Consider the following 15,455-nt stretch of genomic DNA (forward strand, 5'->3'; position numbering starts at 1 on the left):
TTGGGACGCTGCCATGTAGAAAAATCCACAAGACCTAGACACATCTGAAAATTAAACATCTGGGTGTGTTTCACATGCACCCGCACCATTTTCTTACCCACAATGCCCTGCAAACCTCCAACTTTGATGGAAATCACACATTTTTCCCACATTTTTGTGATGGAACCTTCCGGAATCTGCAGGAATCCACAAAATTCCTACCACTCAGCATTGTCTCATCTATACCGATAAAAATTCTGCCCCACTTGTCAGCCCAAAAATGTTTTTTTTTTTTTTTAACTGCCCATTTGGACCTGCTTTGGTTCCCTCTCAATTTTGACATGTTTTGGCTCTTCCCTGTCACAGGCACTTGGCTTACCTACACAAGTGAGGTATTATTTTTACCGGGAGACTGAGGGGAACGTTGGGTTGTAGGAAATGTGTCCCAGTGCGGTGATCCCACACAGAAATGTGGGAAAAATATGATTTTTGTTTTAGCAAAATTTGAGGTTTGCTGGGGATTCTGGGTAAGCACACACTGGTGGATCCATGCAAGTCACCCCTCCCTGGATTCCCTCTGGTGTCTAGTTTTCAGAAATGTTTGGGTTTGGTGTGTTTCCCTATATGGCTGCTGAGCCCAGGACCAAAAATGCAGATGCCCCTCCCTCCCCCCCCTGCAAAAACAGGTAGTTTTGTATTTGATAATTTTAATGTGTCCGCATAGCATTTTGGGGCATTTCCTTTCGCCGCCACTAGGCCTACCCACACAAGTGAGGTACCATTTTTATCAGGAGACTTGGGGAAATGCTGGGTGGATGGAAATTTGTGGTTCCTCTCAGACTCCAGAACTTTCCGTCACCGAAATGTGAGTAAAAAGTGTTTTTGGCCAAATTGTGAGGTTTGCAAAGGATTCTGGGTAACAGAACCTGGTGGGAGCCCCACAAATCACCCCATCCTGGATTCCCTTAGTGTCTAGTTTTAAAAAATGCACAGGTTTGGTAGGTTTTCCTAGGTGCCGGCTGAGCTAGAGATCAAAATCCACAGCTAGGCACTTTCCAAAAAACACATCAGTTTTCAGTGTAAAAATGTGATGTGTCCATGTTGCATTTCCTGTCTCAGGCATTAGGCATAAGTGAGTTACCATTTTTATTGGGAGACTTGGCGAAACACAGAATAGCAGAACAAGGGTTATTGCCCCTTGTCTTTCTCTACATTTTTCCCTTCCAAATGTAAGACAGAGTGTAAAAAAAAAAAAATAAAAAAAAAAAATAAAGACGACTATTTGAGAAATGCCCTGTAATTCACATGCTAGTATGGGCACCCCGGAATTCAGAGATGTGCAAATAACCACTGCTTCCCGCTACCTGATCTTGTGCCCATTTTGGAAATACGAAGGTTTTCTTGATACCTCTTTATATTTCAGCAAATGTATTGCTGTATACCCGGTAACGAATGACAACCCTTTGCAAGGTGCAGCTCCTTTATTGGCTCTGGGTACCTAGGGTCCTTGATGAACCTACAAGCTCTACATATCCCCAAAACCATAAGAGTCCAGCAGACGTAACGGTATATTGCTTTAAAAAATCTGACATCACAGGAAAAAGATACAGAGTAAAACGTGGAGAAAAATGGCTGTTTTTTTTACCTCAATTTCAATATGTTTTTATTTCAGCTGTTATTTTCTAAAGGAAAACCTTGTAGGATCTGCACAAATGACCTCTTGCTGAATTCAGAATGTTGTCTATGTTTTAGAAATGTTTAGCTTTCTGGGTTCCAGCATTGGTTTCACACCCATTTCTGTCACTAAGTGGAAGGAGGCTAAAAGCGCAAAAAATAGTAAAAATTGGGTATGTCCCAGTAAAATGCCAAAATTGTGTAGAAAAATGTGGTTTTCTGATTCAAGTCTGCCTGTTCCTGGAAGCTGGGAAGATGGTGAGTTTAGTACCGCAAACCCTTTGTTGATGCCATTTTCTGGGCAAAACCACAAGCCTTTTTCTGCAGCCCATTTTCCCATTGAAAAAAAGAAGAAAAAAAAAACCGAACTTTTGCTGTATTTTGGCGAATTTCTTGGTCTCCTTCAGGGGAATCCACATACTCTGGGTACGTCTAGAATCCATAGGATGTTGGAAAAAAAGGACGCAAATTTGGCATGGGTAGCTTATGCGGACACAAAGTCATGAGGGTCTAAGCACGAACTACCCCGAATAGCCAAAAAAAAAGCCTGCCACCCGAGGGGGAAAAGGCCTGGCAGCAAAGGGGTTAAAGTTTTGCAGCTGCTGCTGCTGGCGGGGGTGACGCTCCTCCACCATAGTGGAGGAGCCGCCCCTGACCAATGGGCTGGTAACCATAACCTTTGGCAGTAATGGGAGGTGTTTACATTGAGGCCCCAGGTTTCTACTTGTTGCTGACTAATCAACAGTGCAGTATGTAGAACATGTGCCATCTCTTACATGTACATGTCAATATGCATAACACTATCCTCTTTGGAAACATAATCGGTTGACCATCAGATGAATCTTGCGATTAACCATGCTAGGTGCTGAACAGTATTTTTGTTGTACATGATCCGCAGCATGCTAAATGTCTGATTCACTAATGACTATGATTGTGGCTGAATGACTGGATGGGCACGGTCTATTCTGCAGTGCTGGGCTTTGTACCAGAACCTCACCATGTGAAAATAAGTCATTGGAACTGCTAAGGCATGTGCATATCTAGGAACTCAAAAAAGTATTTTGCCAGATTCAGATTAATTTTGAGAAGGATAATATTGCAAATAAAATTGGGCAACTCGGAGGCGTCAGTGCTGTGTAATCCTATCTGCGAGTCCTAGGTTAGAAAGAGGAGATAAAGTGAAATGGAAATACAAGTCTTAAGAACACTTAATATCACTTAAAAACAGGATGATGAAGGTGATTGGTCGTAGTTTCTCTGAGAATTACTACTGGAACTCATTTCCCCTATTCTGTCAATAGTATATTCTTACACCTGCTCCTCTGGTGTATGGTCAATGCTTGCTGTGTTACTGTTCCTCTAGATCGTTGCACCCTCACATGGGGCTATGAGGTGATCAAATCTTAGGACTGTTGTTGTAAGAGAGGTGATGTGTAAGAGTGAGGAAGTAACTAAGTTCGGCTCCCAGCCTCTGCTCAACACCCTGTGATTCTGGGCAAATCATGTAACTCTATGACAAAAAAAAAAAAAAACAACAAACATGTATAATGTTATGCAGTGCTCTTATATAGCGTTCCAATGCCCATAGGCCAGGATTGTGATATATAAAATTGCAAAAAATAATTGTTGTCCCACTTAACCAAGTTCAGTTGTATTATGAGAATTGCTGTCCCAACCGAACTTGCAAGTCCTCCCAGTGGTCCTACCCACATAAAAGGCCATTGTTTAGACCAAGTACTTTTCAAACATTTACATGCCAAACTCATCCAGTCCCCTTCCATGTCCTGATCTGACCATTCTATTCAATTCTTGTGGGCATGGTTAGAGAGTTTGATGGTGTGGGACATCTGCTGAAAAGTGGTGACTGTCCGTCTGCCACATTTAGAGTAACATTGACATCAATGCACTCTTAAAATGGTGGACAAGACATCCAGCACTTTTGCATGGATGTTCTACATTTGCCCAACTGTAAATAAGACCAGTTGGGGCCTATTTATGAAAATGTGGCACAGTGCAGCCGGTCATCTTATTGCGCTGCACTGCGTCACAGGGAAAGGTCAGGAATGCATCATATTCAAGGCAATGTGGTGCATCCCGGCCTTTACCCCTGCGCTTGAGCCCTTTTGACAGCCTAGTACCAACCCAGACACACCTGCACCATTGTGCAAGGGTGCCTGCGTTGCATGCAGAATTGTTTTTGTGAAGGAAGGGCCCTCCCCTGAGAAGGTGTATCTTTTCAGCACATTCCCAGGTCTACCATTTCTGGTAAATCTGGGAATGCGTCAAAAACCATGGGAGTTGCATAGGAACACCCATGCAATACCCATGGAATGCCTTCTCAGGGCAGAGTAAGGCAATTCACGGATTTGCGCTGCATTGCGTTACTCCAGATTTAGGAGCCAGTCAGGGCCACGCAAAGTGGCCTTGCAGGACTTCATAAATTGCATGTACTACATTGTGTGGTGCATACGTGATGCAAACCAACTCATAAATATGCCCCTTTGTCTTTTGCCTTGCATTAACCACATGAAACACACAAAAGGTGATGGGAGGAATGCTTACAATAAGCCTAACTACTGGCAATCACTTGGGGTAGCATTGCAACCCATTAATATTTTGCCCAATATGCCACCTGAGATAAGACCCAGCCATATTCAAATCAACCCTGATCCTGCTCCAGTAAGAACAGTCCAGTATGAACTGCCAAGCAGGTCTTCTCTAAACCAGAACACAAACAGCACAAGACCTATTTCAGCCTAGTTGGGCCTCTTCAGTCGTGTGCAGCTTGATTCCAATGACACAGTGAGCAATGGCCCCCAAGTCTGGACATACCCATGGCAATTTATGGTTACATCAAACACACAAAAAGTGATGAGAGGAAGCCTGCAAATAGTCTAACCATTAGCAATCGCCTGGTGTAACGTTAACTACTTACCGCACCTTCTCACCAGCCTCCTTTTACTGGTATGTGATGACAGAAAAATATCTCATCAACCCCTTCTGCAGTCACACCTGCATAACCCCTAGGAGAAATACAGCATACCTCCAACTGCGCTGAAATGTGGGACCTTTTCAACCAGCTGACAAATGAGTGCTGCCAACGTTTGCCACCAAAAGTTCAGGCAAAATCTACCTGTAGAAGCGCTACTTGATCTCGGAGTGGGAAGTCTCTGATCTGAGAAAGAAGTGCCAACTGATCTAAACCATCTGGCATAAATTCTCGCTCGCCAAATGCAGTTACTTCGTGGAAAACTGTCTTGTTTATTTATCGAAAGGTATTTTATGGAGCAAAAAAGTGTTAAACAGAATCACAGCTGCAATAAATAAGCCTAGAGAATGTTTTCTAATTTTTCAACACGTTTTGAATTATCGGAAACAGTGAAAACCTTTTAAGAAAAGTATGAAGCTTAATGCTTTCTTTGTATAAAAACTTTGACTTTCAGAGCTCTCTGTCCTGAACCTTCCTAGCCCACATGTTGATACAATGCCGCATCAGACCAGCCAAGCCACCTGACGTTTTCGATTTTCAGAAAATATTAGAATTAGATGGTGTATACCTTCTCCGATCACTGTAGCCTACCTAGTAAGCTTTAAGATCTCCTCTTCTGTCATTAGGAGCCAGGAGTCTTTCGGATGTCTTTGCCCTTGTGGATCAGCATTTTTATTAATACACCCTTCCTTCTGGCATTTGCCCCAGCTAACTTACACAATAGAGATCCTTGTTCAGATTGGAAATAGTCCAAAATGCTGGTCATCCAGAAAGGCTTACAGCTGGTTGCATACCACATTCTCTAGTATTTGTGCTAGCCAGGCCAACCTGCCAAGTAGATGATGGGTGCATGTTCCAGAGCCAGATCACTATTTGACTTTTTATGGTTTAAATGTGTTTATTAAAGTAGGTGCAACAATACACTATACAGAGACCAAACAACACTACATAAATACTCAGGCTGTACAAAATACTTCCTGTGTTGTTAAGCCAAAACAGGTGTCTCAGAACGCAAAAGCCATATGTGGGGAGACAAGAGAAAAAACAATGCCATATATGTTTATGAGTGAAATGGTCTTTTCAACTCTCACCCTCTCCTCCGCTACAGAACTGCACGTCGAATGCCTTGGATGTCCCCACCACATTACCCCAGGCCTACCCAACCAAAAAGTAAAATACCTACTTGGTGTCCGTAACCAACTTATTCTGAAAAGCTTTGGCATATTGGCAGAACCTGCAAACAAAAATATTTCCCTCAGAGTTCCATCCTGAGTTTCATGGTGTAGGAGACAAGAGGAGGCCCAGCCTCTCGCCACCAGTTCCATTGACCCATAGCTTATTTTTCCTCAGTCATGGATTCTTGTGTAGGGCATGGAAGAGTAAAAGGTGATGTACACAGATTGACAGTTTTCTGCTGAATCGCCGCACGCAGGGTACTCTCTCTCTGGACAGGTGTCCATGGGATCCGTATCACCATTCCACCTGCCGGGTGTCTTTTGTTTCTCTGGGCCCTCTGATACAGCCTGTGGGCTTGAGTCATGAAATGTCTCTCCTCAAGTTGCAGGCTAAGGGCCTGATTTAGAGTGTGGTAGACAGGATCCTCCATCATGAACGTGATAGATACCTCGTCTGCAGTGTTACAAGTGGGTTACATCCTATGGCACTTGTAATACAGCTGACGGGATATCCGCCATGTTTGTGACAGAGTATCCTGTCAGGTAGACTTCAAATCAGGCCCTTAATAAGTTTCTCAGAACAAACACCAATCCCTCTGCCAGGTATTCTTCAGTTATTGAGGCAGACATCCCTGAGTGCTTCTTTTCATGTTATCAAGGACCTCCAACCTTATGTCCAGTATTAGGTTGACATCCATCGCACAGGTTTTGAAAGCCAAAGAATTCTCATGATTAGATGCAACTGCTTCTATACAGTTCTCCCAATGTCTTATTAGTTTCTGTACGTGCCAGCTCTATTCCCATCCTGTGCACCAGATCCCTGAGGCCGCCCAACTTATTCTCAACCTCTGTAACTGCTGCCTCAGTTCTTGCAGACCTTGCAGCAATACTCAGTGTGTAAGGTGGTAATGGATTTCATTAGAGCCTTCTGCCCAAAGGTATGTTTAACCTTACCTGTTGGACCCCTGTTAGAGTCTTTAAAAACACTCTCTGTGTAGCAACTTCACCTCCCCCTCCCTGTCTGCAATGAAGTCTGATCTCAGAGACCATGTAGACAGCTTCCCACCTCCTCCATAAACCTATTGAGTACCTTCATCTTAAATGTTGACCACTCCATACCTTGTGACTGAATTCAGACTCTCTGATAGGGTGCTGTGATGCTTAACTAGACAGACATGATGGCAGGACTGGCCGCTGCTCTTGCAGTCCAACCTAATCACAGGTCTTTTTCCATTTTCCAGGTGATTCAGCTTCTTCCCAGGTGGCCTACCCAACCACATTGGCCTCCCGGACACCCGTAAAAAGTACATCTGCTCCAGTTCTCGTCAGTCCCCACAATTTGCATGCTGAATAGCCCATTTAGTTCATCCATGCAGCCCAACACTTCCTAGCATTCCCAGCTCACACTGTGGTGCTTGGCCACACCAAATGCCTCCTATCTGCTACCAGCTGGATGTCTTTGGAGTCCCAGAAAATGAGCACCAGTGCGGAAGGCCTAGGGCAATAACCATCACTCTATGGCCAATCCCTGTGCTCAGAATGTGAGCCCCTTGGTGAGCAGTGGGAAGCATAGAAGAAAATAAAAGGTAAGTCTGGTAAGAGCTTCAACACAAAACGGCCATCTTGACCTCCAGCTGGCCCCAATATCCATTTGACTTGTTGAAAAAAGGCGTTACACTTATGTTCTTATGACTGAAGATCCATGCCAGAAGTAAGTGGGGGATTAATGAAATGCTGGACCACAGGGGCAAAGGTATGTGCAAAAGTCCTGACTGCTAACAATGGAAGAGGAGACTCAAGTTAACAGGTGGGCTTCAAGAGCCAGGAAAGGAGCCTGTAGACGTGGATCATGATCATTTCCGGGCTGGTTGGAGCTCTCTACTACTGGATATTTGTCACAGTCGATCTATAGGTAATAGAGGATGTTCAGGGTCTGAATTTGAATTCTTTTCATCCCCTATTTGACCTTTGCCACAGTAAGAACTGCAGCATGACTTCAAAATGTGCCCTATTTTTTTTAAATGGAGATTGCTCCCTCCTTAAGGAAGAGGACAATAAGAAGGTTTCTTTCTGATCCAATTCATATTTTGCCTTCAAAACTTTTCATCATCAGCAAAAGACATGAAGGCTGTCTCTTGTGCTAAGTCTACAAAATCTTTGTGTCCTCCTATGCAACAGTTATTTTGAGATGGAAGTGGGCTTTCTTTTGAGAGATGCTTCTGTTAGGGATGAGTGGTGTATATAGTTAAATCTGCAATTTGGCTACCTCTCAGTTCTCCTTGCTGCTGTCACAAAGGTGTTAAAACAAATCGTAGTTTGCATCCGAATGAGAGCGATTGTGCATTGGTTGATATCTAGTTGCATTGTAAGAATAGGCCAAGACAAAGTCTGTCTGATGGCAGATGTTGAACAGATGATCCTTCTTCGGGAAGCTTTGGGATTTGTGATCGACAGAGCCTTGTTCATTTCAAAGGCAGTCGATTCCATGTTTGTCTTGTGTTCACAGTTTGGGAAGAGTTACTGTTTGAATCTTCTACTCTCCAGTGAAAGTGCTGTGTTTGAACATGGTCAGGTAAATTGATCTGCATTCATATATATGATTCCCTGCTGCAATTTAAGATCTGCTGCATTTTCATCACTTTCAAGATCTTCTAGTGACAGCTGGCATATTAGAAATTAACCCACAGGCTAAGTGATAAGTATTGTGATATTTTAAATGGAGGGCAAACTGCAACAGCTATGCAATTTTATCTTCAGTGCCATTATGATCCTTGTGCCAGACACAAGTCACCTGAAATGAGGTACCTCTTTCAGAAAGGTTTCCAGCATTAGTCAGTTGTCACTACAAGATTTGATTTTTTTTTTTTTATACAAATTCCCATCTCCCTGGCATTGATAGGGCTAATGCTCAACATTTCGTCTTTTCCTTGTTTTAGACCAGATTCTTTATATGCCTCTCAAAAAATCTAGGTCTCTGTTCCTTGCAAGCTATAATTATGATTGATTGCTATATTGTGTTCCATCTATGTACTGTGATTTTTAAAAAAAGGGTTTTTCATGCAAATAATTCAGTAGAAATGTGTTCTGATTTCCTTTTTAAGTTTTTTTGCTGCAGGGAGTTTCAGAAACTATTTGAGTCCCTTTTTCATGAACAAAATGAAGTGCGAGAAAAGGATGGCATTGCCTTGATATCCATTGCTCCTCACCCACCACATGGCAGTGAACTAGAAAGGCAGAGGGCCAAGGAAAAGGCAGCACAAAGGTAATGACAATGCCAGTGTTTTCTATGTTTTCTGTATGTTCACATGCACACATCAGTATTCAAAACAGGCGAAGACTCCTGTTTTGTCGCTTGTGCTTCAGGTAAGTGCTCTAGTACTCTTTCAGGTTCACAAGATTGTTGGCAGCAGGTTGTTTTCAAATATCAGGATGCAGACAGATGCATAACTTTTCATTGAGCCTCATTTACAAATGTTTCCCACAGATCTCCTTTTCTGTGGTTTATCGTCATTCTACTTAGGTCTGACTAAGAAGAGCTTTGTTAGTGTAAACCATCTACAACAAAATGAGTTCTGCCCAAATTTTTGTGACTTCAAAATAGAGCTGTTTGGAAACTGAAGTTGGAATTCATTCTTAGCTTGCATATTGCATTTCTGATTTTGCCAGATTGCATGTTGTGACATGAAAAGATACATTATTAGCATTTCATTAGTAATACAGTGGTTTTCATGTCATTGTCTACAGGGCCCTAAGGCCCATATTCATCAAGGTTTTGCATCGTCCTTGTGCCTCACGCAAGGACAATGCAAAACCTGAGATTTATCAAGCCACGCAAGTCCACCTTGAGTGGCCCTGCATGGCTTGATAAATCTAGGGTACCTCAAGGCAGCGCAAATCGCTGCCTTATGTTATTGTGCCCCAGGGAGGTGTTCCATGGGTGGAGCGTGGGTGTTCCCATGCTTCACCCATGGATTTTGGCGCATTCCCAGATTTACCATTAGTGGTAGACCTGGGAATGCATCAAAATGCTACACCTCCCCTGATGAGGCATAACAAGGAAACATATATTTATTTTTCGTTCTTTCCTCTTTGTGTGTGTGTATTCTGCAGCACACATCGAGGAGTAAAATGCCTCTCAGGATTGTTTTTGCGCAGGAAGGTGCCTCCTACACCTAAAAGTTTGCCAGAGCTAGGAAAGGACAAGAATGTGCCTTATAATGTTAAATATGGTGCATTCCTGCCCTTTCCTTTTCACATTGTGCTACGTGAAAGATTAATAAATATGCCCGAAGTGTCTGGTGTCTGATTCTAGGGACACTAGCCAACCACACTGTATTGTGGGTATACTTGCCAACATCCTGCATGGCATTACGTGAATACTAATTCAGTACACTGACCTGTACTGCATCCTCATACCACTGGCTTTGATTTCAGCTACATGAAATTTGTGTTTCTTTAGTGCAAGCTTTCATTTGCATTTGAAACTGGCAATATCTGCTCTGGTGATAGGTGCAATAGTGCTGCCAAATAAAATCCATGAGGCTCTAGCACACACCCAACTAGGTTTGGCTATTTAAAATGTACAACAACCAGACCCAGCAGCCACAGGGAGCTGCAGTATGAGTCTCCCTCTGCCACACTTCCTCAGTGGAATCAGGGCCTCAGGCAAGTAATCAATACTTTATTTTACCAACATGAGCATAATGGTAGGCACTAAAAGAATTTCTAAGCACTCGGTGGCACAAGCACAACAAACATGCTAAGGTAGAGAGCACAAAGAGGTGATAACAGAAAGTGGGGGAAGATTGGTGATCTGTAGCCCACTTTCTGAATGTGATGTGATCCAAACAGTAACGAGAAGTGGGAAAGCGTTGGTGAGCTGTGAAATATTTCCTATAAGGTAGTCCAATTACACAGTTGTAAGGTAACAGGACGTATAAAGAAGCCTATGACCCAACTGGTATTGATATTATTGTGCTTTCACCTGATTATGTCTCTGCTGGGATCGCATATCATTTTGATGCATTCCTAGGTTTGCTACCCTTAGTAAGTCGGGGAATGTGCCAGAATCCATTGTTGGATGTGTGGGAACGCCCATGCTGTACCCATGGAATGCATTCCCACCTCAGAGTAACGCAAGGCAGAGATTTGCACTGCCTTGCGTTACTCTGGATTTACTAAGCCACGCAATGTCGATTTGTGTGACTTAGTAAATGTCACTTGAACCCTTTTGTTGCCTTGCGCCGCCTTGCGTGATGCAATGGCAATGTAAGGCCTTTGTAAATCTAGGCCCTAGTAACAACTAGTGGAACTGCAGCTTCATGAATAGGAACTGCAGCTATGGGAAAGAATTTTGAAGATTTAACATTAGACTCAAGGGGGACCTTTAGTAATGACTTGAGGAATTGCAGGTGTGTCTGTGTGTCCTAAGAGCATATAGTTGATGAAGGTAACCACACACCACCCCTCCCCCCGCTCCAACCGGATGCCCAGATTCTTAAATGCCGGAATACTTTCTAATTTTGCATGATCCAGGAACCAACACATTTTTTTTTTTTTTTTGCAATTTTCTATCAATAATTACTATTTTCCTTTTATTAGTGTTAATTTCAGCATATTTGTCAGACAGTAACAGCCCAGAACAGTGAGCGCTCTTTGTAGGTTGACTACCGTCCTATTCAAGAGGATGTTGTCATCGACCATCAGTATTCTCCCCCCCCCCACTTATTTTGGCAAAATATGGGTTAAAAAGTTGGAGGGCAAGTACATGCCATTCCTTTAAACCACCATCTGAGAACTCCTTTTCTGACAACACACAGCTCCTTCTAGGAAGTCAGACAATGCTTGAGTCTCTGGTGTTGGCCTCTCAGCTGCTCTTTCACTGCAATCTTACTCTTTCTGTTTTGTGTAATGTCCTCTTCACAGTGTAGTTGGTTCTCCAAACTATACTTGGGCATCATGAAGGCTTAGCGCCAGAGGCGGCTCCTCCATAAGGGCGGAGGAGCGTTCCCCCCCCCCCCCCTCCCCCCGACGCCAGCAGTGGCAGCTGAAAATCTTTTTTTAAAAATTATTTAAAAATTTAAATGTATTTATTCCCCCTCCCCCCCCTAACGCCTCCCTGCCTCGCCCCCTAAATCCCCGTGAGCCACGACTGCTTAGCACAAACAAACGAGATGCATTGCAGAAAGTTTTAAAAGGTTCAACAGATAACTTGAGGTTGGAGAACTCTGAGCATGGAATTCTGAATTGTAGAACTTATGTTCTCCTCGAGCCCCTCACTCCTACAAAACGGGTGAAATTAATAATGATTTGAATTGACAGGGATTCCTCAGTGTGTTATTTTTATACTATAGCATGTTTTTTAGTTATGGTTTATGATTGTATCTTTTTAAATGGCTAACCATTGTCTTTGGCGCAATGAATTCCCTTGATTTCCATATTAAATGGGTCTCTCTTATGTGAGGACATTAATAAATACTCAAAGAACTTTTATTTGACCCATATAACTGTGTTGTGTATCCTTTTTAGTAAGATGATTGCCATTGATGTATGTCTTCGAACCAATATAATTTTTTTCAGTGCATAGTTTAATGTCAAACGTAACGCTATAGCTTAGAACCTGGTCATGGCCTATTACAACTTTCCATTTTAGAAGTGGGCAGGACAAGAGATTAACAGAGAGAATCGAGCCAATGGTCTAGCTAGGCTCTACGAGCCCATGCACAGGGCAAGCATTGAAAATATTTGCCATATGAATCGTGCAACAATGATCTGTAATAATTTCAATGTCTCTTAAATGTTGGAAAAACTGTATTTAGCATGTGGGAGTATTTCACCCCAATAGTTCAGATTATATCACTGAAGGGAGAGACATATATGCATATATTTAAAATGATAGTTTTTAAACCTCAAATTAGAAACATTCCTGCCATATACCTCCCCACTGCCCCCCCTTCCCCATGTGCACCTCAATGGTAAGAGTGAATAAAGAGGCAAGCGGGAAGAGATGCGGCCTGTTGGCAGTGGCCAAAGCTGCAAACTGGAAGTGGGGAACCAAGTTTCAAACCCCTCCCAGATGGGCCACCATCTCTCCCTCCCAGCCATTTCTGACTTACCCCATGCTCCCACCTCCTGTTCCACGACAAAACAAGGGGAGACATTGCTGGGACTCAAACAGCCACAGTTTAATAAATGTACATCATAAACATAAACATCTCATACTGGTTGTAAGATCAATTAACACATAATGATAATACATTCTTGTTGCTTTTCAGTAGTCAGAGAGTTTCCGCAGCTAGACTTCCCTTGCTCCCAATCGCAGTGGACGGCCCCTTGGCCTTGCCTCAGCCGCAAGTGCCGTGCCCGCTTGCTGCTAACCCTTGTTGGTCTATGTCTGCTCCCTCGTGTCCCTGCCGTGAGGCTTCCCAAGGACACTACCTGACAGCTCTTATTCTTTAGGCTAATATGCTCTCCCTCTCAACATCCTGTGATTCAGGGCAAATTACTTATTTCCCACTGCCTTAAAAAATGGTTGTGATCTTGTGTTATATAATTGGTGCTCATGGAAAGTGCTCTAATACTTTCGGGTCTAGTTCGTTTTATGTAAAACTCAAAACAACAGACACGAGTCCCGGCCTGAGCTCACCATCATGTGATTCTGAACAAATCCACAGTCTTTCCTTGCAGCCAAAAATAAAGTGTAACTAGGTTGCTTTTTTCGCTGGGCAGCCTAGTGCCCTCAAGCTAAATTTGCGCTATATAACACTCCAAAAAATTTTTTCACGAATCCTAGATTATTCTTACACGTGGACCAACAATCTAGTGTAGTAAATCAAACACAATATGTAAATGCTCATCCTGATCTCCCTTATTTGACTGTGCTGTCATGTGATAATGAAGAAAAAGGAGGCTCCGCGAAGTATAACAGTTGCTTTAAAACACAAAATTTGATCAAGCATGGAAGCCAGGATTGATTTGAAGTTTTATAGTTTCACATTGTTTCACATCGTGCAATCCAGGCACTAGCTGACTATGTCGTTCTAACCTTCAACATCAAAGATTGATGCTTTGTCTTTTATTCTTGGCACATAATATTACAGGGTGGGTGGCAGGCAGACAGATTCGGACTGGAACAAAAAATTGGCCCAGGTACCAAGATAAAAGTGGCCCCTATTACCGAGCCAGGCAGGTAAAAAAGTGGCCCGCATTTGCAAACCTGATTAGTTTGGATCTTGTAAAGTCACACATTATGGGTATTTCGCACAGTGTGATGCATGCATTTGTGTTTGCTGCAGGCACTGCTTGTGGGAATATTAAAGAATTCAATAGTAAAAGCCGGTTCACCTTCACATAAAAACGGCCAACAAACTGCTAAAAAAAAAAAAAAAAAAAAATGGACCCACACACTGATCTGTCAGGCCAGCCCATCGGGCACTATGTAATTTCCCTATAGGCCAGTCCGAACCTGCAGGCAGAAGCCATGTGAAAGCTTGGCTCGTTTTGCCTTTGAGGTTCTATTAAAATAGAAATTTACACCAACTTAACCAAGCACTGCCAACCCAATAGGCCTGCCTGGCACCTTTGTTTGTAAGCCATACCTATTGGCTTTCGAAATGCTTGTTTTTACTTTAAAGGACCCCTTCCTAGTTCCACACCTTCCCTTGTCCCTCTCTCCACTTGCGCTAATCTAATGTCACTGTCTTACTTGTCACTTTCTCTGTTTTATCTTCCCCTTATCCAAATTATCATATACAAATGAGAGGAACAATATAAATGAAGCTCACCAATCATTATTTTAATTATTAAAAGTGATAAAGGGACTATAAATTACGTGTATTTTCTTAGAACACCCATTGGCATATTAAATGGATCATTATATATACCACCAAGTGTGACATTTGGTTGAATTTTTAAAAAATATTTTAGTTGGTCTGAATCATATTAGAACTTCGGAATGTTGGGAGCTTTATTGAAGACAATTAAGTTGTCTTGGGGCCAAGAATGGCTGGTATAGGCCTTTCGCTCCACCTGCCAATGTTTGTGTTTCTAGTTCTCTCTTTTCAGCTCAGAACAATCTACGATCAGTTGGGGGACTATTCCAGTCCTTCTGCCTCAGTCCATACCATTGTTAAAGTCTCTCTCCCTCATTATAGGCCCATGGGTTTGACTCGGGTTCAGGGCCTTTAACAACCAGTATAGCACTCGGCAGTGGACAATAAGGCAATGTTAAAAGGAACGCTGGGATCTACACTAAAACTACATATCTAGAATATGCTCTTAACTGTGTCATCATGTCTTCCAAAGTAATGTTTTTTTTTTATTTAGTCTGCTCTACGTTTGTGTTTTGTAGGTTAAGAGAGAGACAAATGGCAAAATACTATGCCTCAATGACGGCAACAACAGCAACAGATACTGCCAGCCTTTCTGAATGTGAGTGACTATTGTATACATAAAACATTGATTGTAGCTTCCTCAAAACAGCGCTCAGCACAACCAAAGAAATGTAAGCTGGTCTTAAATATCAGCCGGGAGCCAATCTTTACCACGCAGCCAAATTATGTATTTTGGCCTTAGTTCTCAAGTAGTTGAGCAGCACCGAATTGTAAAATTAAAATTCTGATCTTTCAGATGACCATGTT

At 42.6% G+C, this 15,455-nt stretch overlaps 1 protein-coding gene across 3 annotated transcripts in view; it reads left to right on the forward strand.

The window, feature by feature from the left end:
- Positions 1–15,455, forward strand: part of ERICH6 (glutamate rich 6) — a 176,012-nt gene that overhangs the window by 79,561 nt on the left and 80,996 nt on the right. For all 3 annotated transcript variants that reach the window (XM_069213356.1, XM_069213357.1, XM_069213358.1), the window contains exons 7-8: positions 8,919–9,079; positions 15,167–15,246. In XM_069213356.1, coding sequence (XP_069069457.1) covers positions 8,919–9,079; positions 15,167–15,246 — 241 coding nt within the window. The remainder of the gene's footprint in view (positions 1–8,918; positions 9,080–15,166; positions 15,247–15,455) is intronic.

Source organism: Pleurodeles waltl, chromosome 11 (assembly GCF_031143425.1).
Source record: "Pleurodeles waltl isolate 20211129_DDA chromosome 11, aPleWal1.hap1.20221129, whole genome shotgun sequence".
Classification (NCBI taxonomy): Eukaryota; Metazoa; Chordata; class Amphibia; order Caudata; family Salamandridae; genus Pleurodeles; species Pleurodeles waltl.